A 25,438-nucleotide genomic window follows, 5' to 3' on the forward strand; every position below is an offset into this window, starting at 1 on the left:
GGGAGGGGGGGAGAGAGGAAGGGAAAGGAAAATGGAGGGAAGAAAAACAAAACAATAAAAAGGGAATAAGGAAATATGAAAAAGAAAGGCAGAAGACACGCCGACACAGGCCCCCCACAACGGGAAGACAGGAGACAAAAAGGATTAGCGGCCCAAGTGGGGGCATGGCGATCGGGAAGAAAGACAGCCGAAATATAGCAGGATGAGTAACGACGCCATACCCCCACCCGAAACACACCATAGGAGGTCGGGACAGACGCGGCCTCACGAAAAAGAGATACAAAAGGGCCATAGAACCAGAAGACAAACAAAAAATAGAACCCAACCCACCCGTCCCACCCTGCACCCCTGTAGAAGGCTATGGCCTACCCTTCAAACAGCGTGCCTGTCGCCCTAAACCAGAACCCGAAATATAGCGAGAAGAAAGAAAGAAAAACAAGACAAAAAGGCAACAAAAGCGGAGAAAAAAAAAGGACAGGAGGGAGGAGCAGAATAACTATAATCCTAACGGTCGGCCGCAGCCCCCCGCCCAACCCGACAAGCACAATCAAAAACAGACCAGGACGACACCCCATCACGCGCCACAAAATATTAGGAGAAGGGGACCTCCCACCTTCCTATGATCATAAACAATTGTGCAACGGAATCATATACCGGGAATCAAGCAGAAGTCGTACATTTCACCCCCAACCCTTTCGAGCGACAAACCCCACCCACCACATGGCAATGTATAACCACATACTAAATACGAAATTAGCATATAATCGAGTGGAATGGTGACTAGCATAGCTACATGGGGGGTAGATAGATCCACAAGTGAGCAGTAGTCCAAACTGAAAGTATCGATGCATCAACAATCGAAGCACGAGCCATGAAAAACAGGAGTTCAATTGCGCCACTGGAGCGGGCGAGGTGGTCCCAATTATAGACACAGGCAAAGTCATCGAAGCAGGCACAGGAGGAAGTCCACCCATAGTTTCAGGCAACAATGTCGAACAGGGTCGCAGTACAGCATCCAAGTCCCCGGGGCCCGAACCTTGAAAAGCAGGGCGCCCCAAAGTCACCAGCACACTACACGATCCTCGATCAGTGGCAGAGACACTCAGGTCAATCGAGGGGGGTGAGGCAAGGAAGTCATCGAAACAAGAGGGCGACAAGAAGAAACGGCCGCCCAAAATGGCGGCAGATCGTGGCGGACCCATCGAGACGCCCAGGGCCAAGGAAGCGTGCAGGGATCTCAGGGCTTCCAGGATATCTCTGACTGTCGGCTCACGCCCACCAGATCCGATCCCCACACAATTAGGCACCTCGAGCCCGCCGCCACAGGGCGACTCTCGTTCCGGAGGGCCGGCCGCCATTTCGTGAATCAGCCCAATCGCCGCCCACGAGGACCCCCGGAAATAACAGTTCTCAAATGTAGGACTTTACAAGCGCCGGGGGTCCCAGCAATGGCGGCCTCGATGGCAAAAGGATGTCCGCCCAAAACTGGTCTCCGCCAGCACCAGCACCGGCGCCCCAAACAAGCGGAGTCCGGGCCCCGAGGACCAGGGCCGCCGGACAAAGCAGTGGCGGGGGGAGACCCCTTCTCAGAATCAGGTCCCGGGGCTTCTCACCCACGTCAGCCGCGCGGCCACCAGGGCAGGCCCGGGTCAGGATCGCCGGGATCTTCGCACATCGGCTCCCAACACTGGTTCTCGCTCTCGCCGGGGCTGAGAGCCGTCGGATCCCACCAACCAGGTCCCGGTCCAAGTCCCGCGGAGGCCCCGATCCTTCGGAGGACACAACTCCGGAGCCACTGCACGCCGAGACCCCGGGGTCAGATGGTAAGGACAAACAAGCCGGTATGTTTCCAATTCCCCAAAAATGTGCCGTCCCGGGACAGGGTAAAAGACAGGATAAGCAATCAGGATGGAGGGCTGCGGGAGCCGAGCTAAAGGGCGACCATTACGGCCGCGAGCTAGGCTCCTCCCTCTAAGCTCCTATGTTGATCAGTGTTGCTGACTGTTCATATGGTTACCGTGATGCTTTACTTGTGTTATTTTATACACATGTGCACAGAGTTAAACTGCAGAGTCACCAGTTTTCAGATACACTGAACACTGCCAGCAGAGCCTGGGGCAGTGGACATTTTCTCTCACCATAGACCTGTCCAAGGGCTTGCCTTTGAGTGCAGTTTGTGTCATTCCTAGAGGCATCTCTTTTTTTTTTCCCTCGTGCCAGATGAACCCCTAAAGGATACGCGTGACAAGCACAGCTGAACCCACCACTGTGATTGGGTGCCTCACCTCTTCCTGGTGGGATACAGATGTGCGATTTGTTATTCTTGCAACTGACCAACCGCTTTTTAGTGTGTATTTTTGTTGTTTAAAGCATCCTTTAAATGTTTTGTGTAGAAGAAAAGCCAACATCATCCAGAAGCACATTCTCATCAACGTTCAAAGGTATGTCACTGACATACACATATTTCCACTACACAACTTAACACCACAACACACAATTCCAAGCCACACAATTCCACAACAAATAATTCCAATCCAACACATCTCCGCCTTGCACTTCCACCAACCCTGTCACCTCTGCCCCATACGCCCACTGCCCCTCTCATCTCTCCCTAACACTGCCACTACCCCCTCTCATCTCCTAATCCCACTGCCCCTCTCATCCTTTTCTCACACTCCCCATCTCCTCTCTATACAAACTGCTCAGCCATATTAAGCACAGTTTCTTTCCCGTGGCTTTTCAAGGTTTCCGGTGCTCAAACCCACACTGTCCTTCTCTTCTTAATATAAGTTGTGCGCACACAGGTCCTACCTCTTTATGCATCTGTGCCTGCTAGCCCCTTATTTCTCTGTTTCTCGCACACTCGTACTGCTCCTCTTTCTCGAGTTAATTCACCACTTCCTACACAAACTACCTATCCCTCTCTATCTTCCTTGTGCAGTTCTCACCATATTCTATTCATCATGCCACAATTATACTACACAAATATAATCCACACCACACAATTCCACCCCACACAGTTCCACAACAATTCCAATACAACCCACATAATTCCATTCCACAACACAAACATCCATTACATTCCAAACCAAAACACCTAGGTAAAAGACATTGTCATTTACAACGCCAATAGCTAAAACCCTTCCAAATGTGAGACCTATTGCATTGCAAATGCTTGTTTTTATCTTCCGACTGCTGTAAGTACATTCACACATTTCTGGCCCTTTCGCTCACTCCTACGTATTGATTTCCAACCCTGTGCCCCCTCACCTATTCCAGTCATTTTCACTTCCAGCACACATCCTCTACTGCCAATCTTTCCATCTGCACTTGCATTACACTACTTTTGCTTTGCTTTTCCTCATTCTTGATGGCCTTGTGGTGCTCTGAAGTGTTGAAATTGTGGTGCTATGTGAATGGTGGAAAATGCAATCAAAGGCCTTCTTCTCACTCTGGTTGCATATGATGCCAGTCCAGCCTTCAGGGCAATCACAGCCATCCTCCTCCTCGTTGCAGGTGCCCCCGTTCCGACAGTCCTCACAGGTAAGTGTGCAGTCATGGCCAAAGGTGGATTCCAAACACACTGAAAGGACATAAAATAAAGACATCCATTCATAAGTTGTTATTAGAACATTGGCACATTGAGAGCTCCAATGAAGACAATGAAGTAGCCCTGTATAATGGCTGATATAAGCCTTCTGCTCCAACATTCCAATGTTTGTTTTTTGTTTCTCCCTTTGTAACTTGGAACATTCTACTCTTCAGAAGTCATAAAATTCTAGACCACAAAGGCAGACCATAAGTACTGCACCTGACTCCACGTTTCAACAAATCGAAGTCTTGTACACTGCAGTTCTTGTACCTGCAATTGTTTAGTACCTTTGTCCAGCAGAAAGAAAGTAATACTCCAAATGGAACGGTGCACTGGGAAAAATGGTCTCATCCAAATAATTTTTCAAGCAATATTTATAAAACGTCCTTTTTATTTCTGTTTTTCCTTTTTTCCTCTTCACAAGAAATCCATAAATAAACATAAATCATCCATTCAACGTGTTTCGTTCAAAACATCTCTTTTGAACTTCATCAGGGCTCATGTATATCGTGTTTACAGATTATTCGCATTTCATTTTGAAAAGACTCATATCTGTAAATTGTTACCATTAAATTGGGTAACAGAAACATCTGCTATTTAAAATTTTAATTGGTGTTAGAAGTTAGGTATAAAATGACTATAGAAAATACAATTTATTATTAGAACATTCATTCTTGCTATTTTCTTTAGAGGCATAGTTTTAAAAATGATGCACATGTAGTGGCAAACAATAAGGAGTCGGTCACTGATTCCGCCACTCGTGACTTCACCCTTCTTGACTCTACCCCCTATCAGTTTATGGACCAATATTTTCGATTTCTAACACTGTAAAAAAAAAGCATAGCAAATCGAAATATAAGTATATCTTACCAAACGATTCGACGAGCGTGTGGGCACGCCTAACTTCAGCCTCTTCCTCCTCGTCGTAATCATCATCAAAAAGCTGTGTGAACTCATCGTGCAACAGTGTGACTTGGGGAAGGGGGCGAACAATGGGAAGCCTCCCATTCAGAGTCTCCAGGGGGTCATCAAGGGCTGAGAAGGAAAAGTTAAAGAGTTAACGGGCAGCAAATAAACATTCACAGATTTGAGGGGAATTGAAAATGCTCAAACATCTTGCAAAGACAACACAAGCATAACAAGTTTAAGCAGCAATATGTTAGACTCGCTAACACTGAAATCATTCTCAGTGTGTGACAGGAGCAGGAAACACTTTTCCTCCTGAGGCGGAAGCCGGGAGTCTGTACCATCTATTTTAACCTTTGTGTGTCACGAATACTCTGCTTTTTAAAACCTTTTGCACTTACTTGGTCCCTGGCTGTCTTAGGACTTGAAACCTCGAGCTGACCGCGCAGCGGATCTAGCGCTGCAGCAGAATAGCCGATTTGGAAACAATTTTGCCGCCATTGACGGCGTGCTGTGAGGACACGCCCACTCCTAGGCCACGCCCCCACCTATCGGTATATAACGCTGAATGCGAGCGTTCTTGCCCAGAAACACTTTTCCTCCTGAGGCGGAAGCCGGGAGTCTGTACCATCTATTTTAACCTTTGTGTGTCACGAATACTCTGCTTTTTAAAACCTTTTGCACTTACTTGGTCCCTGGCTGTCTTAGGACTTGAAACCTCGAGCTGACCGCGCAGCGGATCTAGCGCTGCAGCGGAATAGCCGATTTGGAAACAATTTTGCCGCCATTGACGGCGTGCTGTGAGGACACGCCCACTCCTAGGCCACGCCCCCCACCTATCGGTATATAACGCTGAATGCGAGCGTTCTTGCCCAGAAACACTTTTCTTCCTGAGGCGGAAGCCGGGAGTCTGTACCATCTATTTTAACCTTTGTGTGTCACGAATACTCTGCTTTTTAAAACCTTTTGCACTTACTTGGTCCCTGGCTGTCTTAGGACTTGAAACCTCGAGCTGACCGCGCAGCGGATCTAGCGCTGCAGCGGAATAGCCGATTTGGAAACAATTTTGCCGCCATTGACGGCGTGCTGTGAGGACACGCCCACTCCTAGGCCACGCCCCCCACCTATTGGTATATAACGCTGAATGCGAGCGTTCTTGCCCAGAAACACTTTTCCTCCTGAGGCGGAAGCCGGGAGTCTGTACCATCTATTTTAACCTTTGTGTGTCACGAATACTCTGCTTTTTAAAACCTTTTGCACTTACTTGGTCCCTGGCTGTCTTAGGACTTGAAACCTCGAGCTGACCGCGCAGCGGATCTAGCGCTGCAGCGGAATAGCCGATTTGGAAACAATTTTGCCGCCATTGACGGCGTGCTGTGAGGACACGCCCACTCCTAGGCCACGCCCCCCACCTATCGGTATATAACGCTGAATGCGAGCGTTCTTGCCCAGAAACACTTTTCCTCCTGAGGCGGAAGCCGGGAGTCTGTACCATCTATTTTAACCTTTGTGTGTCACGAATACTCTGCTTTTTAAAACCTTTTGCACTTACTTGGTCCCTGGCTGTCTTAGGACTTGAAACCTCGAGCTGACCGCGCAGCGGATCTAGCGCTGCAGCGGAATAGCCGATTTGGAAACAATTTTGCCGCCATTGATGGCGTGCTGTGAGGACACGCCCATTCCTAGGCCACGCCCCCCACCTATCGGTATATAACGCTGAATGCGAGCGTTCTTGCCCAGAAACACTTTTCCTCCTGAGGCGGAAGCCGGGAGTCTGTACCATCTATTTTAACCTTTGTGTGTCACGAATACTCTGCTTTTTAAAACCTTTTGCACTTACTTGGTCCCTGGCTGTCTTAGTACTTGAAACCTCGAGCTGACCGCCCAGCGGATCTAGCGCTGCAGCGAAATAGCCGATTTGGAAACAATTTTGCCGCCATTGACGGCGTGCTGTGAGGACACGCCCACTCCTAGGCCACGCCCCCCACCTATCGGTATATAACGCTGAATGCGAGCGTTCTTGCCCAGAAACACTTTTCCTCCTGAGGCGGAAGCCGGGAGTCTGTACCATCTATTTTAACCTTTGTGTGTCACGAATACTCTGCTTTTTAAAACCTTTTGCACTTACTTGGTCCCTGGCTGTCTTAGGACTTGAAACCTCGAGCTGACCGCGCAGCAGATCTAGTGCTGCAGCGGAATAGCCGATTTGGAAACAATTTTGCCACCATTGACGGCGTACTGTGAGGACACGCCCACTCCTAGGCCACGCCCCCCGCCCATCGTTCACTCCCTGATAAACATGTGTTTCCGCCGGACGTGCAGCGGATGGGCGCAGCGGGCGCGCCGTTTGCGCGACAAAGGCGCGCCTAAGGCAAGCCCATCAGCGCCCGTCCTCGCCACGACATCGCCTTTCGCCAGTCCCCCTGGTCGAACTCTGCCTCAGGTACCCCTTCATTACGATAGAGAACACCTCCTTGCCTTGAATTCTGGGCAGAGATGTGTTGACATTACAGGTACTCTTGGTTACACGCGCCTCCAATGTAATTCCTGCCACTTTACTGCTACTAGCCCTCGCCGCACTCTAGAAAAGCGAGACTCACCTACAACTACCCCCCTCACGATTCTTCAACTCAATGTCAGGTCTCTCACCAAACATCATCTTGAGGTTAACTCCCTCATACTTGATGAAAACCCAGAAATTTTTTTCCTCTGTGAAACTTGGCTACGGGACGGCACGTCTGCCATACCCAACCTCGCGCTTCCAGACGACTATCACATGTCAACTTTAAATCGTGACGCGAGAGGCGGTGGCATCGCTGTAATTTACAAAAAGCAATTTTCTTGCTCATTCACAAAAGAGGATCTCCCAGGCTGTGAGTGCGCTCGCTTTAAAATTACAACTAGCCCTCACTTTGCCTTGTCTGGCCTTTACATCTACCGTCCACCTGGATCTGCTTCTAGATTCATCGAAGCTCTTCTTGAGGTAGCAAACGCACTAGTGAACAAATCTGCTAATTTCACCATACTAGGTGACCTCAACCTTCATTTTGATCTGTCTAGCGACTCTACTATTAAAAACCTCCTTGCAGATCTGTCTGCCCTACAGCTTCATTCCCTAATTCAGGCCCCAACACATCTAGCCGGACATACCTTAGATCCGTTTTTTTCCAACATCCAGGAGGTCATAACAGAGATGCCTATACCAATGGGATGGACGGACCACTACCTCATTAAACTGACTGTACTAGTCAATGGTCGTGCACATAAAATCAAACCAACCCGCTGCCTTAAAAGACCATGGCACAAACTATCCACCAGTGATTTCCACGCCACCCTTTGGTGAATTCCATCTGGGGGCTAACCAGGACATTAACAAGACCTATAGCGCTTTTAATGACTGGATTACGGGTGGACTAGACGCTCTCATCCCAGCTAAATGGACCAAAGGGCGTACCTCACCCTCTAACCCTTGGTACAATGACACCCTTAAATCCATGCGCAAGGACTGTAAAAAAGCAGAGCGTCTCTGGAGAAGAGAATTTAACAGTGAGGACAAAATTAACTATACATCTAAACAAAAATTGTACCATAAAGCTACCTGCACGGCACGCACAGCTTTCTATGCAGACAAAATTAATTCAAGTCCCAACCCTGCTAAAATAGTTTTCAAACTAGTTCAAGAACTTCAGAGCACTAGGTCACCCTCCCCCAGTATTTCGTCTGCGCAACAATGTGAGGATCTCGCCACGTACTTTATAGAGAAAGTTCAAAATATTTACAAAACATTCTCTCAACACTCCATTAATCCTATCAACCCTACTGATTGCACCTTTAACTGTACTCCTCTAACGCAAATCCCTGACATTTCTCTTGACGACCTTACTAAACTGTGCAGAAAGGTGAAATCAGGCTCCCCTGCGGATCCTATGAGCCCTACTCACTTCTTGGACTCGCTCGATTTCTTCTTGCCTTCCATGGCTGTCATACTCAATCTTTCCTTCTCCTCAGCTAGTGTTCCGACAGCCTGGAAACAAGCGTGGGTTTCACCCATTATAAAAAACCCACTCTAGATCCATCTAAGCCAGAAAACTTCCGGCCCATATCTCTGCTCCCATGGCTGTCCAAACTTGCAGAGGCCCATGTAAATAGCATCCTGTCCCAACATATGAACCAGAATAACATCCTTGATCCATCCCAAAATGGGTTCAGACCGGGCCACAGTACGGAGTCCGCCCTCCTGGCTACGTTCGAATACCTCCGGACGGTCTTAGATTCCGGTCAAAGTGCTGCGCTGATTCTTCTTGACCTCAGCGCAGCCTTTGACACGGTATCCCACGACATCCTTCTTAAACGTCTGGAGATGACTGGAGTTTCTGGCCTTGCCCTGACATGGCTCCCCCATTCTTATCCAAACCCCATCCCACTGCACAGGGAGTCCCTCAGGGCTCTGCGTTGAGCCCCTCCCTCTTTAACCTTTACGTGCAGCCACTTGCAGCAGTGGCCAAAGAATGGGGGCTGACGCTGGTGTTGTATGCCGACGACACCCAGCTGGCCATCACCCTCACAGAAGGCCCTTCCATCGCGGCATCTAAATTCAGGGATGGCCTTGCGGCAGTGGCCCAATGGATGACGGATAACTATTTACAGCTTAACGCGGGAAAAACGGAAGTGCTGCTCCTTGGCAAGAACACCAGCCACTGGAATGAGCACTGGTGGCCGTCATCCCTAGGCCCCACTCCCCCTCCCAAGTCCCTAGTAAAAAATCTAGGAGTCTGGATGGATGCATCTCTCAGCTATCAGACTCACACCAAGCGAGTGGCTGCCACTTGTGTTGGTCTGTTGAGGAGTCTCAGCCCTATACTTGGCTTCTTTGACGCTAAGGTCCGCCAACTTATCATCCAAGCGACAATCCTTTCTCGCTTGGATTACGCTAATGTCCTCCTCTTATGCGCCAACAAAGGTGAAATAGCACGACTGCAACGCGTGCAAAATGCGGCGGCAAGAGCTCTGGTCGGCCTTCCCCGCAGATGCTCGGTTAGAGCTACGCTCCGCAAATTGCATTGGCTACCCGTTGACTCCAGAATTTATTTCAAAGCCCTCATCATGATCTTCAAAATCTTTAAACTGGGAAGTCCTACTCTCCTACAAACCCTCCTAACTCCTTACGTTCCACGACGTGATCTGCGTTCCTCTAACCAATACTTACTGAACGTTCCCCACATAAAGCTTTGCCGTATTGGAGGACGCTCCTTTAGGGTCTTGGGAGCCAAGCTTTGGAATGCTCTGCCTCTCAATATCCGCTCCCTGGATAGCCTCCCCACTTTCCGAAAGGCTATTAAGACCCTCCTGTTCCCCTCTGCTTAGTTCATCTCTTTTCTCCTCTCCTAGCTCAGGTGGGATTCTGTGATTTTCATTAGCGCCGGGACGCCTCTTCGCTGGGGCAGCTGTTTGCGCTTTACCAAAACCTTAGAATAGAATAGAATAGAATAGGAAGGCTGGCTCAGCAAGGAGACATGGCCTTGAGCCTATTCCCGTTTGACTCAATATGGAGAGGCCTTAGAAGGGCAGGGCAATGGAGAGGTCGCTTTATGACTAGCACTGCTAGACAGCCTCACCCACCTTCCACCCCAAAAACACAGGTAAAATATTCTGAGGCGACCATCAATGTCCTGAGAAGGTTGAAAAACCGATGATGGGCATCAGCTGTGCAGAGCCTAGAAATTATTTTTAGAAACGCAGAGGCAGATTAACGTTTCGTGGCGCATCCCTGCAAATCAGCATGGATGTGGCAGGAAAGATGCGTGTTGCAAGTTTACCCTTGCGCCACCACAGAAGCGCCACATTTACAATGCGACGCATCATGGCGCATGGATAAACAGATGCATCTTGCATCTGCCGGCGTAAGGTTGGCTCTGTGCTGGAGCTGTGTCGCGGGCGCAACGCAACTCCAGCACTGTTCCGACCTGGCCTATCCACAACATGGTGCGTCACCCCTTACGCCTGCTTCAAGCAGGCGCAGGGTGTTGATGCAACGTGGCCATAAAAGTGACTCTGTGAAATCTTGTAGATTTCACTGTGTCACTTTTACGTGGCGTTCCGGCGACAGAACGCCCACCCTGCGCCGGAACGCCCACATGAAACCTGACGCAGGTTTCATGTGGCGCAGCGCTTTACAACATGAAGCGTCTCCCTAGATGCGTCACGTTGTAAATAAGGCGCAACGTGGCACATGGTTTACGCCGCCGCCGCGTCACAAAAGTGACGCAACGGTGGTGTAAAAGTGTTGTATAGGGCTTGCAAATCTGCCCTGCTGTGCAGGGATTTGCAGCTCACTTTGTCTCCCACCATCTGATATCGGCTGTTCACCACATCAAAATACATTATGAACACGCTACATACATTTGGTAAGTCTTTCTGATGGATACTCTACTTAACAGCAGATTTGTCACATTTGACTATCCAACAGGTGCCAGACTGGATCTGGTGAATTTTTTAGCAGTTGTCCCGCATCCTGGTAGATGGTGGTGTGCGACTCTGTGTTGGCTACACACTGCCCTGGAAATGACTGAGCAGAGAAGCATATAAGTGCCACTCTGCTTCACTAACGTCAAATCTTTTCTTTACGCGCCTTCTGATGTATCCATCAAAAATCTTGGGACACAGTGTGAGTCACCAGGTCTGTTTCTTGATGAATGGGTTGCAAATCCACTTTGGACAGAGTAGAGTATCCCAGGAGTAACATGCTGGGGCCATTGTTATAACGCATTTTTGCACAAGATTTAAACATATACCTAACCCACGTCACCCCAGTTTTGTTTCCTGCGTAATTGGGAATGGAGCAGGTATGTGGGATTTGCCAGGACAGTGCCAGTTTTTGGAGCTCTGTCTCACAGTTCCAACACTTTTCTCCAAATCAACGTATCATGGTTTCATAAGGGTCAGGTGACCATACGACCTGCAATTAAGATTGTATTCTTCCTTCTTTTATGGCAATGCTTACTTGAGGAGTGGGAAACCAGACCTCTCCCAACCTCATTTGAAAGGCAGGACAATTGCAGAGCATCAAATGTTCCATTTCACTGCAGACCATCAAATATTCCATTTCACTGCCTGTCAAAGGTTTGTGGTCGTGGCAAGTTCTGAATGCATTTGTTAAAGCTTTGCACAATGAAACATGCCTCAACAATTTTAAATGCCGGTCACAATTTTAAGTGGAGCGTAAGGTGCGCTAAGGGCAGCCACCTCTACATCAAAGCTGGTTTGAGACTGCATATGTCAATGTAGGCAAGGACTCATATAAATTTAGGAGTACGTTGGGAGAATGTCACAGCTAGCATAGACAAATCTTTGCAAATCAGGCCCTGGAGTTGAAAGGATATAGTTCAGCTAAAATGACACGTACATAGTACATGATGACTCTTTTGAGAATATTGTTGCAGTCTGGGGGAGTATAGTCCTACTTTAAAAGAATATAACAGCACATTTGGGGATCTGCAAACTCCAGCTGGGCATATGAAATAAGAAGGCACTCTAAGAAATATTCTAAGTCAAACAGACAGTTTCATAAAGATAACTGACCAGCATGTAGTGCCCACCTATAGGCAGCATCCCGTTGTTGATGTTTGCCAGAGCAAATGAATACACAACTAACGTTTCTAATAGCAGTTTGTAAATTAATTTAATCAGCAAAAAAGCTATTGCTTAGACTTAACAACTATCAAGATGTACTGCCTTTCTGAAGACATGTATTTTATGACAACATTTCAAAGAAGTAGCTTCTTTAGAACATAAATTAACACTTTCACAGGTTAAAAGCTAAACTATCACACGCTTTGTTAACACAATATACAAGATAAAGCAAAAAGCCAAGAGAAACAGAAAAAGTGAATATGAATATTCGTCAGGCAGATGGTTTTAAATTATTAATAATAATAGTACTTCAATTTCTCAGACTGCGTGTTGGCGACCTAGAAGTAAATGTAAATGGCGATTGAAAAGTCAAATGGTTTGGCGATGTCTCAGAAGAGTACTGACATTTTAAAAATTGGACGATAGAACACAGAATCATGTGAGATGGAGAGGGTTCAAATATCAATAGAAAAGACAAGGTCACTCACGAATACAACTCCTCCTGTCGTCATCCAACTTGTGGCCAATCTCGCAGCTGCAGTGGAAGGACCCCACCACATTCAGGCACACGTGTTCACAGCCGCCATTCCCGGAGGAGCATTCATCTACGTCTGTCAAGAAGAGAATAAGAGAAGCTTTTTCAGCATCTGTCGCTAAACTATGAATACTCATTAGAATTGTGGTCAAAATAAACAATTACTCTAAAAGAAGAACAGAGCAATAACAGCATTGACACTCAGTCTATTTAGTACCACTAAACATACTACAAAATGCAGTTTAAGAATAAGGCTCTGGGACTCTACCACGCATGGTGGAGACAACACCAGGAGTTGAAGCAATTCACAAACTACACTTCTCTCTTTCACACATATTCTCAAAATACTTTGTATATACCTATGGCAAACACCTCCCTCATGTGCTTGTGTCACCATTTCTTTAAAAACAGCTGCTATGTAGAGATGACTGAACAGTAAGAGTTTAGCAAACAAGCTGTCAGGTTGAATTATTTCAAGCTGTGGTGGCAAACCTGTCCATTGTGTCTGGATAAGAGCCTGGGATGGTTATTGAACTCTATCGGTGGACAATTTGACAGTCTCAACAAGTCGTATAGGGTTCCACCTTGGCCTTGCTCAGCACGCAGAAAATGAAGGAGGGGCAGTCAAAAGACTTAATCAAAGACGTGGGGCCATGTTGTCAAGAAGGCACTACCCTTGGGCAGAGGTTGCCAGTGCCTGCTGGAGTAATATTTGCATTTCTTGTTCCCAAGGGTGGCAAATAGGTCTAGAGTAGAAAGACCTAATTTTCTGAATACATACTGTAGCTGATCCTGGTCGAGCTCCTAGTCAGAGCAGTCTAACTGAACACAGCTGAGGGTGTCTGCTTGTTAGATCTTTGATATAGCCCACTACCACAGTTTCCGAATCTCCTCTGAGAGGAAATAAGACCTCATGCCTCCCCGTTGGCCGATGACAAGGTTGTATTTTCTATCCTGATTAACACAGCTTGGCCTCTCAGTTCTCAGGAATGCTCATAGGCCTTGTCTGATAGCCTCTTTCTCCAAGGGGTATATACTGAGTGACTTTTTCTCTTCCGACTAGAGAACTTAGTTGAGAGTTCCTGCATGGGAGCTCCCAGTCTTCCATTAATAGTCATTTGGTGTGTAATGGGTTGGAATGGAAGGCCTGCATTGAGATTGCTTGAGAATCTCTACCAGAGAAGAGCCTGTTTGAGCCCTCTGAATACCCAAGGTGCATTGTTCCAGCCTCCTATTGCTTACCTCCAATGGTAATACTGCTTTTGTTGTACTGGCTGCAAACTTAACTTGCAGAAGAGGATTCAATATATGTATGATGACATTAATGCGTTGATTTAGATGTTGGCGGAGACGGATCTCCGTCACAATGGCAACGGTGTTCCCCACCCACTAACACAGTGGTGCGCCTACCTGTTTTAAAGGCAGGTGGACCATAGGTTTGGCTAGGACGGTGACTACAATGTCACTCCCATAGCCAAACTTCTCTGACAGCCCGATGGAGTAAGGGCGATCTAAGAATTGGCAATATGTCCGTCTACCCAATTCGGATGGGCGAATATATTGCCATTTTTTTTACTGTCTGTCATTGCCGTGCCCCCTGGCAGCAAGGGACAGTCAAACACAGAAAATGGTGAGGGGGCAATATCATTTTTGTTTTCAAAAAGAAAATAGTTTGGTGCAGTGCTCCGTCAGGGTGAAGAAACCCTGCACCAAACTGCAAAAAGCATTGACAGGAACTGGTTCATGCCAATGCTTTAGAAATGGCCATCAGCTTGGCAGTCATTTCAAAATTTGGCGGGCAGCATCTTCATCAGGGCTAAGGAGCAATTTACTCCATTGCTCTGGCAGAGAAAGGGACCACCCAATGATATATAATTTGGCCCCTAAATCCAGTAATGATTTGTAGACTCTGAGTGGCGCCACCATTAAGGAACAGAAGGTCTTTGCTAATGCTTGAAATTTTGCCACTTGCTCTGCTGAGCTGTGTATCCAGAATAGCTACTAGAAGTTGAAGCTTTGTTACAGGAGAGTTGGACAATATTTGTACGTTCACTTTGCCACACAACTGGTGGAAAATGTTGATGGCAGAGGCCATGAGTGTGCAAACCTCTTCCTCTGATGAAGGCTTGATGAAGGCTTGATTAGCAGTCGTGCAAGTATTGGTGCCCTTGTTAAGAAGATGGTCATGGGGGCAAGGTACTTGCTGAATATATGGGGAGCTGAATTACCCCATAGGTCCAAAAGGAAGTCTTTTGAATTGGTAGTTCTGACATGTCACAAAGAACCAGAGATATTGGAGAACTTCCGGCAGATGGTCCCCTAAAAGGATTTTTTCTTCAGAAACGTGTTCCGTTCTTGAAGGTCTAGAGGTGGTCTCCACTCCACTGTTGTCTTTCTGACCTGGAGGAACCTGGAATAAAAGTTGAGATTCCTTAAGTATTATGGTACCTTCTTGAACACTCCTTTTAGCAGGAGGAGAATTATTTCTTATTTCAGTTCACACAAATTCATGTGATGCTCTTTCTTGGGTGGATGATTGGAAGGCTTTTCTGGAAATGACTGTACTGCACTATTTGGAGCATCCAGTGATCTGAGGCAATCTGTTTCCAAGTAGGAACAAAAAAAGGAAGTTCAACTTTCTACAGGAAGGAGCCAGCGTGCATGGTTGATAAGTTAGACTTGCTTGAGATTATCCAAGGAGTGTGATTTGGCAACGTCCCCTACTTCCCTGATGTTAACCTCTGTTCGAGGAGTAGCCTGGACTGCATATGACTTGTCAAGGTCTGATTAGAATATTGTAGTCCTTGACCCCACAATGTTTGCAGACCACTCTGTAGGATTGAGAGAATGTTGCGCCACGAAAGAATGTCAAAGGCGTGAATCAGTATTGTAGGACTTCTAGCAAGCATACATGTAGGAAGTGCCCTATTTGGATGTCACCCCTCCCCACTTTTTGCTCGGATGCTGTGGTTTTAGAACTGAAAGTGCACTGGGGCCTGATAAACAGGCCCCAGTGCCAGGGCTCTTTCCCTCAGAGGGTAATGTAAACTGGTATTCTCAATTGGCCAGATCCTTTAACCCGCCCACCCCCATAAGTCCCTAGTATATGGTACCAGTGGTACCTTGGGCAAGGGAGTTAATGGGGGCACCAGGGCTGCAGCACTATTTGTGCCACCTTGAGTGACCTTAGTAAACGTAAAGCCTGCAGGGTTGCTATATCAGACAGCATAAGCAGTTTTCCTGCTCGAGTTTGACATCGCACACCATGGGTGACAGAGTACCCTCTCTGCCTTGGTATATGTAAGTCCCCCCTAAGGTAGGCCTCATAAAGCTCAGGAGGCAGTGTGCATTATATACAAAGGTAAAGGCATATTTGTTCAGACATCTATCCCTCGACTGTGACCTTGCATTCAAGTTTACTTTAAGTGAAAGGCTATCCATAGGTTAATGTGGACTGGTTACAGGGAAAAAACCGAGGTAGTCCGCTCCACGATGGTACCACCAAATCTAGTCATGTTTGATATCAAACACAGTGCTTTTTTGCCCTTCTCGTGTCAAGGGTAAGCTGGCAGGAACCCAGGTGGCATCCTCAGAGGGGACTCACCAAGATACCGAGTTCCCTCGTGCCTTGACAGGCTGACAGACAGAAATCTGATCTACTGCTGGTGAGTGCTATCACTCCCAGAGGACATGAGACAAAAGTCCTGGGCAGGAAGAAGGTCACACCTCTGCCCTCCAAGGATGGCTAGTGAAAGACCCTTCAGGGCAGTGAGCCTCAAAGGCTTCACCGCCTCTGATATGTAAGTGACTTGTCTCGAAGTGGAGTCAAAGGCCCCCCTACCCACAGGTACTCTTGTCTGTGAGCAGGTGAAAAATTCGATTTTCAGGAAGCTTACACCCCCGAAGGCTAACCTACACCTGTAGGTTGGGCTAGTGGGTCTGTACAACCGAGGATGGCCCGTGCCATCTTGAAAAGTCCAGAGAATAGTGGGTTCTGGGTAGTTTGGTGATACACACCCTCAGATGTTGTCACCTCAAGGGCAGATTAGCCACTCAACTAGTAGCCGATGGCTACTAGCCCTCACATCACTAAACACCACCCTAAATCCAGAATTTTAGGGGCACCCCTGGCACCGGAACTCCAGATCTGCTCTGAAGAAGAAGAGGACAAAGAAGAGACCATGTCAGCACAAGGCAGGACTCCATAAACAAGAGTTTGAAGTACTGCACCCATGGCAGCCCCCTGCACCTGCTGGACTATGACTCATCCAGACCAGAGACCAGCTTCAAACAAACGGTGAATCGATCTGTGACCCAAAGGCTTCACCAGGACTCCCTAGGACTAGTAGTACTAGCTCCCTGCAGACGGTAGGCACAAACCACACATCCACAAACCAAAGAAGGACTGTCTGCTGGACTCCGTCGAGGACCAGCCTGAATGTAATAGGTCAGGTGCCTCAACATCAGCGAGTTTCAGCCTTTTACAGCGTTCCCAAGACTTGTGTAAGAAGATTTGCTTCATCACTGCATTTGCCATGGCCAAGGTTTGTTGGTGGTCTTGCTGACTACTAATTACTTTACTTGATGCACCAAGAAGAGGGAATCCTTTGCTCTACAAACCATCTCTCTCTGTGGCGCAGTGGTTGAGTACTTGCATCCAAAACCTATCTGCGTTGGCACCCCCGGTAAAGTCGGCTGCTGCAGTTCCGTTCAGCACCATGGATAGCGAAGTACATCTCAGCACCCGAGATGCCTGAGCTAGGTAGAGCTGTTCTGCCTGGTGACTACTGGTCCAGGAGCCCCTCCAAGCTTCACCTGCAAAGGGCTCTGCGGGCCGCTCTCCTCCTCGCCATGGTGTCTCCTCCTTGCTGCCGTCCTCCTCCTCATTGCCGGTCACAAACCCCTACGTTTTGCGTCTTGCGCGGACTGGTTTGCAGCGAGGACAAGGATGGTGGCGAGGAGGAGGGACACCTCGGTGAGGAGGAGGGCGGCCAGCAGGTGCCAGAGAGCAGGAAAGTGGGTTCTTTGTCTTTTTTTTTTTTGGGTCCATGGCACAGGGGCTAAGGGGCGCACTCTGCCATGGAGTGGGAGTTTGCCTCAACTCCGTGTTCCCAATGGAGCGCGAAGTTGGTAAAACTCCACAAACTACATTTTTATAAATTGGTATCAGATTTCTTTCGAGTTGTGTCAATTACTTATTGTCAATGTCGGTACTGTAAAATGCTTTACACGTGTTCCTCTAAGTAAACCTGTTTGCTCTTTGTCACTCTCCGAGGACTGACAGAAGGATTACTGGTGTGAATCAGAGGTCCACTTTGGGGTATCGTGTCAATATTACATCGTAAGGCTTCCCAGCCATGCTACTACACTTAATGCTACTTAATCACTAGATTAAATCTTCTTTTTAGACAATGATTGCTTTTCTACAGAAGAGTTGCGATTTAGATGAGACTTATGACAGGTGTCAAAGGAGCTGGATTTTCGGAACCCTTTCAGTGCAGGTTTCCCCTAGCTTTTCTCATGCTTTCGCTGATAAAGGTTTGATCTTGTCCTTGGAAAAGATAAATGCAGGTTCTTAAGAGGTCAATTCTAGCTAAGGAAGTTTCACATGCTTCCATTTTTGCGCTGCCTTTTTGCAAGTGCCAGGAGGAGCTCTTTTCATCAAATCATCATCAGACGAGTGGGCGTCCCCTTTCTCTAGAAGATAAAGAGCTATCCTCCTTTCGCTGTTCTTAAGAGTTTTGGAGGAAATTACTTACAAAAGTCACAGTGTGATGCCTTTGGAGAAGGAAAAGGACAAACAATGCACTGACTGTGCCAATCTTCTATAGAACTTTTCTTTTGTCCTCAGTCTTAGCAGGGGTTGAAGAGAGATTAATGTTTTTTCTCTGCTATAGTAACATTGGTAGTGTCTCTCTGGGCCATAAGATGAAAGATATGAAAATCCATTAAAAACAGTTCACTTTTTTGGAAGCTTTTTGTTGGGCATAGGGCCATTTTGACACTGTCTACTGCTACTTAAAGTTGCCAGGGATTCTCAGCTTGACAAAGGAGAATGATTCAAGAATGTGAATCCATGAATCTCTAATGCTGGAGATGCTGCACTTAAGGCAAGTAATCCCACCAACATGTTTCTGACCTAGCAATTCCGAAACCGGGAAGGCCCCAAAAAACATCCACACCATCAATGTGAAAAAAAATCACATCTCAAAATTGTCCTCATATATTGCAGGCAAGGCTCCCAATACTTTCGTTAGTAAGTCCCATGACAAAGGCTGTCAGACACGCCCTGTTGCGCCCTGTTCCCTGGCCAACCCCTCTAATATGCATGACCCCAACTCCCCCGCCGATTGAGCATCTCGCCAAAGAAACTTTCCCACAAAGGCAATCCCAGCCAGCTTCCCCGCAATGGTACCTCTAGATGGTTCTTTACCGATCAGCTGTAAAATAAACTGTATCACGTCTTCTCTCCTGTGATTTGGCAAAGCCCTCCATTGTGCCCCTGAAGACAAAAAATCCTGCCAGGCTAGGCTATATGCCGACCTCGTGGAGGAAACCTACCACCAGCTGAAGCATCCGGTGTTGCCTACAACTGTCTCGGCATGGGGGTCGGGGTCCTGTCTGCATCCTTGGCTAGCCCACAGAATCTCCCCCACTGTGAACGAGACAAAGTATCTGCAATGTCATTGTCCACACCTGGCACGTGCACTGCCCGAAAAACTATGTTATGGCGCAAGCAGCCCAACACAAAAACCCTTAGCGGCTTCAATACCTGTTTGTCCCTAGCGGACTGCCTATTGACAATCTCCACTACTGCCATAATGTCAATCCAGAATGTCACTCTCTTGTGAACCAGTTGTTCCCCCCTCAGCGTCACTGCTACTACCAGGGGGAAAAATTCCAGGAAAGCTATGCTGCTGCCCCCCATAGGATTCTGGTCACTAATCGTTAGATCATCCCTGTAACTCACTCTAGGTTCATTTAACACATTTGCTTTCACATTAGCACAACGCCGCATCTTATCATCAGTATTGAATTTTAGGTCCCTAACATTGTCTATTCACACAGACATGTCATCCCCGCAATGACCAGTGCCATTTGGCCACTAATAGTTTGAGCACTATTATTATTTACCCTGGGTTAATTCATCATCAGCGCACTCATATTAGAATGATGTGGTTTTCTTGGTATGAATATCTTTGGCCCTTCATAATGTCTATTCACCCGGATATTTCATTTTGGTCCGTCGCAATTAAACGGTGTTCCTTGGCCCGTTTTTTTCCTCCAGAAAGTTTTTTTTTAAATGTGGTAATTGCTCCAGATGGTATGCTTCTGTTGTGAGGAATGGGTACCTGACGCGGATGGGCGCCGCGATCACGCAGCGGGTACAATAAATTTAACATGTCAGAGCGGGAGCTCGTATAATAATAATGAGTATCAATTTCACTCTTTAAGTGCTCCTTGAGACCTATGAAGAGGTACACATAAAGTTTTTTTGAACACATACACTGAAGTAAGCTATTTAAATGTCACATGGTCCAACGTGGCGTCGTCAGTTTTGATCGCGTATTGATGCAGGACAACCGCAGCACACTTCGGGAATTTTCTTAGGTATGTTTTACCTTTAAAGAAGATATTGGCTATCGTTTTCGAATCAGGGTTGCGTTCTTAAGCACTCTATTCCATATAGTTTGGTTTCAGCCTTCGCGCCTTTGGTTTCCGTTAATACGAGTGCGGGAAACTAATTGTCTCGGTGGAAGGTACGGCGTTTTCAGGACGGTTGGGATATCAGCGTGAGAGGAACAGTCACAGCCGGTAAGAAGGGGCTGTGATTAACGAAGTTTCATTACGCATGCAATCTCTGGAAATAGCATAGAGACTTATAATTCACTCCATTTTATTTTGCAGAATGTTGGCTTTTGGCAGGAAATACCTGTGATTAATTTGATGTTGCATGCAGGCTGAATGGGTATTTCGACTTGGTGGCGGTTGGTGAGCCTGACACTCTCCTGAATTTTGGTTATATTTAGAATGATTTTTTCAAATCACTGCGGGGAATTTTTATTGCAAAAGTTGTAGCATTGGATGGTACTATTCGGGACTTTCACACGCTTCACTCTAGTTAGTTACTGTTCTTGACACGACCCATAGGTCAGTATGTTCCCCTCATGTGCAAATTCTAATTTGTAACCACGAGGGTACAGACAACAACAATGAGCATTGTATTATGTTTCTGTTGTAGTGCCAATTTGATGAACATCACTTGACTTCAAAGAAGCAATGATTTTTATTTGAAGACGCTTTCCCCTGAAGAAGGGTTTTTATAAACCCGAAATGCATTGGGATTTTTAGCTTTCTTCGAATGTCAAAGTATTGGATATGGGGATTTCAAATATCATATTGTGTTTTATTGTGCATAATTAATGCTTGTTCATTTTGGTTCTCACAAAGGATTGTTTGAATCCATTGGAGTATAATTTTGGTTGATTAAAAAATTTAACTGAGGAATATTTCATTATTTACATTGTTCACTTGGGATAAAGTTGATTATTATTATTGAAACCTTATGGACACTTGTTGAGCATTTCACAGATCTGGTTGGTTTCCAGGTCTCTTCAGGGCATATTAGATAAGGGATTTGGGCAATCCCTCAGTGAAATAGCTCGCGGCCTTTGATTACTTTAGGCTATAAATTTGATACATGAGTTTATAACAGGTGTGCAGGTCCACATCCATACAGAGCTGCCCCCCGCCCTCCATTCACCAGGCCATTGTTCTGTGCACCACTTTCCCTGCCAGAAAAGGCCAAAACCCTGGCTGCCTGCTGCATCTGAAAAAATTAGGGCATCTGCAAGCCCAGCCACCAGGTCACCAGAATCTAAAATGGTGGCTGGGAAAGGTGCCGGGGACCCTATATAGCCTTTGGGCTACAAAACCCATTGGGCTGCTTTTGGGCTATACCCAAGCAGCCCAAATTCGCAAAATGGCCGGTGAGGCTGCCCCTCCCCCTCCCCCACCCCTCCCCCTCCCAAACTGCCCCCAAACCTCTCTTGTAGCAAACTTCAAAACAATTATAGTAGATAAACATTAAACCAATGTTATGTAAGAACTGTAACCCATCAGAATAATGGCATGTCATGTTCAACGCTCCATGCTTTGCCTCTGTATGCCTAGAAACAGGCAGCTTCTTATCCCAGACACCCCCCCCCCTTGAATTAAATGTCACTAGGGCACAACATTTGGAACATAGTTACTACAGCTCAAAGTCCTCCGGGATTTTTCAGGCATTTGCTTTAGCATTGAATGTTTATTGTTGAAACATGCAGAACCCAAAATTTCATACAAAAGAATATATAAAATACTTTGGATTTTTTCCAAAAGCGCATGATTGCCGTCACTACAGAATATTAAATGTCTTTTGAATTTTACACTGTTCTAGTTATAATTTTTTCACATAAAGCTGTCAACAATATAACCACAATTCTTTCAATCTGTGCAAAATTCTTAAAATAAATGTGGAGGCTTATTTGGAAAGATGTCTACAGTTATTTGAAATAAAGCACAGTCATTTTATAAAGTGAACAGAATTCCTCAAGGCATAAACTGTAAACTAACTTTTTTGGACAAATAATAACAGGATTTTTTAGAATCTCCAATTTCCAGTGATACTCTTAATATATTAGCTGTGTGTAAACAGGATCCCGGGTCCTAATGCTGGCAGTTTAACTCATTCACCCAAGTCTCGGCAATTACTACTGACAAATGCTTTCATGGACATGCCAGTGTGGATAAGGTGAGGAAGCAACCAAAAATGCGTTAATTCCCTAGAGGGCTCTTACAAAGTCAAGGTGCAATCGTCCCCCCCTCCCCCCCCCCCCCCCTTATTCCTGCTCCTCGTCCCCGTCTACTTCCGTTCTGATGCCATTAAACCAGGCGGAAGGAGAAACAGGAGTTTCTTGCATCCTTCTTCCAGGCGCAGGTGTTCCCTCACTTCACAGGTTGGGAAAATAAGTTTTCAGATAAGTTCTTGAGTCCATATGCCCTCACCTGTGATAGAGAAAGCCATCGAGGGGGAGAATAAAGGACCTATTTCACTACTATTGCTAGCACTTATTCAGGGATATTGTTTCGGACATTCCACAGCCACTGCACGCTGTCCGACAGCATCCATTTAGAATGCAGAATTTAGGTACAATAATTTGAGGGATTCTACAGGAGACAGTGTTCACAATTTTCCAAGAAGTTTGTAAGTCTGCACTCACAATTTCGCACGTGGGTGCAGTTTTATGAAAATCAGACGTCTACAAATGAAATCAGCAACAGTTACATATTTTCAGACTTACTCCCAGGGAAAACTTTGTAAATCAGACATTATGATCATGTGAAAGGATCTCTCAGTGCTCCATTTGACACAGTATACAATTATGCATGGATAAATACCACTACATTTGTAAAATTTCACATTTTTTTTGTTTTTACCCCCAAGGGCAATATAGCTCTCTTTATGGCACAAGCGCTTCTGGTAACTCATATAAATTTTGGAGGTGCTCCCTACCGAATCCCCTCCTCGCAAAGAGTTTCTACGTGTTCTTAACAGGATTAAATCCCTGACCATTTCCAGGGTGGGAATGATTAAAAGAAGGTTTGGAAACACTCACAAACCCTTGATTATTTAGGTGCTGCAAAGCTTTTCAAATCTTCACCACCATGGAGCAGTCTCTCCTGACCCCCTCAAATCAATTTACCCATGTGTAATATTTGGGGTGATATGGCACATTGGTAAATGGGCTTACAAGTGCAAATTCACATTTTGTAAAAAAAAAAAAAAATTGTAGATTTATATAGTGCGGGTTATCACCCGTGAGGGCATCCAGGCACTGTCCGTGGGCACGGGAGAGATTACGTGATTTGCCCAGAATCGCAGGATGTTAAGTCGACCCTGAGATGCAAACGTGGATCCTCAGCGCCCTGGTTAGCAGCTCTGGCCGCCGCGCCACACCCTCTCGCTGAGAGTGACCTTGCACTTATACATCAAGTCATTTGTGTGTGTGAGACGAGTTCATATGGCATGCCATCAAGTGTTGACTAGAGCATTGCATCCCAGTGCCAGTGCTTACCATCGCAGCTGCACCCATCCCCGTTCAGTCTGTAGCCGGCGAAGCACACACACTCATAACCACCTGCATAGTTGTAACAATCCTGCTGGCAGCACGAGGCACCGGTTGTGCACTCGTCAGTATCTGGAAGAGAAAATACAGGAAAGTAGAGCTTCACACCACACCTCAAAAGACGATATCTAGATAATGTGGAAGTGTGGGTTTCAGAATTATTCTTATGAAAAGACAAAAAATGGGTAGACAAATGTGCAGAAAAACAATGCTGCCACGGAAATATCCACCACTAAAAAGACAATTATCAATAAGATTAATTTTTCACCTATCACCTTGGTTTTGGAGCTTTGTATCTATTACAGATGCACATGCTTTATCTATTCTTGTAATTGAGCTGTCCTACAGCTGAGTTAATTGCTCAAAGCTTCAGAATATATATCAGATCCGTGCTGCCAAAGAAGTTACTTACCTGTCACACAGGCTTAGCAGCGTGGCAAGTGTCACATAGTTACACGGTTTGTATATGGCTATCATCTGCCAAACCACCATGTGGCAGGAGCATGCCAAGAACTTGCATCTATAATAGATCCATGGTGCCATAACATACTAGAAACAAACAACAGGAGGATACCCATAAACTCAGTTGAGACCTGGGTAGGTCATTTGTATAGCAAAAAACACTGTCTCAACAAGTATTATTAGAAGACAATTTCACTTTCAAGGAAACATGCACATAAGAGTTGCAGGAGAGAGAAACAGGGAGACTGGCTATAACATAGTACGGCATGAAGTGGTACGCGTTTGTGTAAACACCCTCCACAAAAAAACGTACCTTCAGACTGAACACAAGATAGACAACACCAAGGGGTTGAGGGCCTTTGCCAGTAAGATGCCACCGAATTTCTCTGGGAAAATAAATACTGTGACTCCAACTCTTTCTCAATTGCAGAAGTTTCTTCTGTTCACAGCATCCTCCTACAGTATTAGCATAACCTTCTTGTAAAGCAGGCTACAAGTTCTGCATGCTCCAGACCACTGCCAGCTAGACACAAGCACCTCGAGGACAGTGGTCGACTGTATTGACATCATGTAGTAATAACGCCACTTCTGATAAGGGTTCCAACATTTAGTTTATTTGTCATAAGTATAACAGGTGCTCCCAGCTTGGCGGCAGTCTCTCACAACGAACATTCCAACGCGCTCTTCAGAAGGCAGAGCGGACTGTACCAGGAGGGGAGATGGGAGAGGGGAGGTTTGGGAGAAAGAGGGAGGTTACAACACACCTTCCCCTCTAAGGAGAACAAAAGGAAAGGAAAACGGCGCCCCAGGCTGGCGGGAAAGGAGGGAAAAGAGACGAGAGTGGTAAGAAAGGAATGGGAGGAGAGGGAACAAGGGGACAGGAAAAGAAGTGGATGAGAGGGAACATGAAAGCTGGGGCTGCATCAAAGAACACATTAAACCTTGAACTATAAAACCATCACGTTAACCTCAGTGTGGGATTGACAAGAGGTAGTCCTGAGCATTAAGTTCCCCATGTCCTGCAGGATCCGTAATGAGTCCTGGCCTTTCTCCCTAGAGATAAGCACCCTGGGTGCTACCATGCGTGTAGCAGGTATGCCGGTCCTTAGAAGTCCACTCCTGCCAAAGCGTTTCTATCCTCTGCAT

General features: G+C 46.4%; 1 protein-coding gene across 1 annotated transcript in view; it reads right to left on the reverse strand.

The window, feature by feature from the left end:
* Positions 1 to 25,438, reverse strand: part of LOC144753162 (uncharacterized) — a 1,401,110-nt gene that overhangs the window by 180,685 nt on the left and 1,194,987 nt on the right. The window contains exons 11-14 of the mRNA XM_078640932.1: positions 23,780 to 23,902; positions 12,616 to 12,738; positions 4,463 to 4,627; positions 3,452 to 3,583 (exon numbers count right to left, since the gene is read on the reverse strand). Of these exons, the coding sequence (XP_078497058.1) occupies positions 3,452 to 3,583; positions 4,463 to 4,627; positions 12,616 to 12,738; positions 23,780 to 23,902 (543 nt within the window). The remainder of the gene's footprint in view (positions 1 to 3,451; positions 3,584 to 4,462; positions 4,628 to 12,615; positions 12,739 to 23,779; positions 23,903 to 25,438) is intronic.

The sequence above is a fragment of the Lissotriton helveticus genome, chromosome 5_1, assembly GCF_964261635.1.
Source record: "Lissotriton helveticus chromosome 5_1, aLisHel1.1, whole genome shotgun sequence".
Taxonomy (NCBI): Eukaryota; Metazoa; Chordata; class Amphibia; order Caudata; family Salamandridae; genus Lissotriton; species Lissotriton helveticus.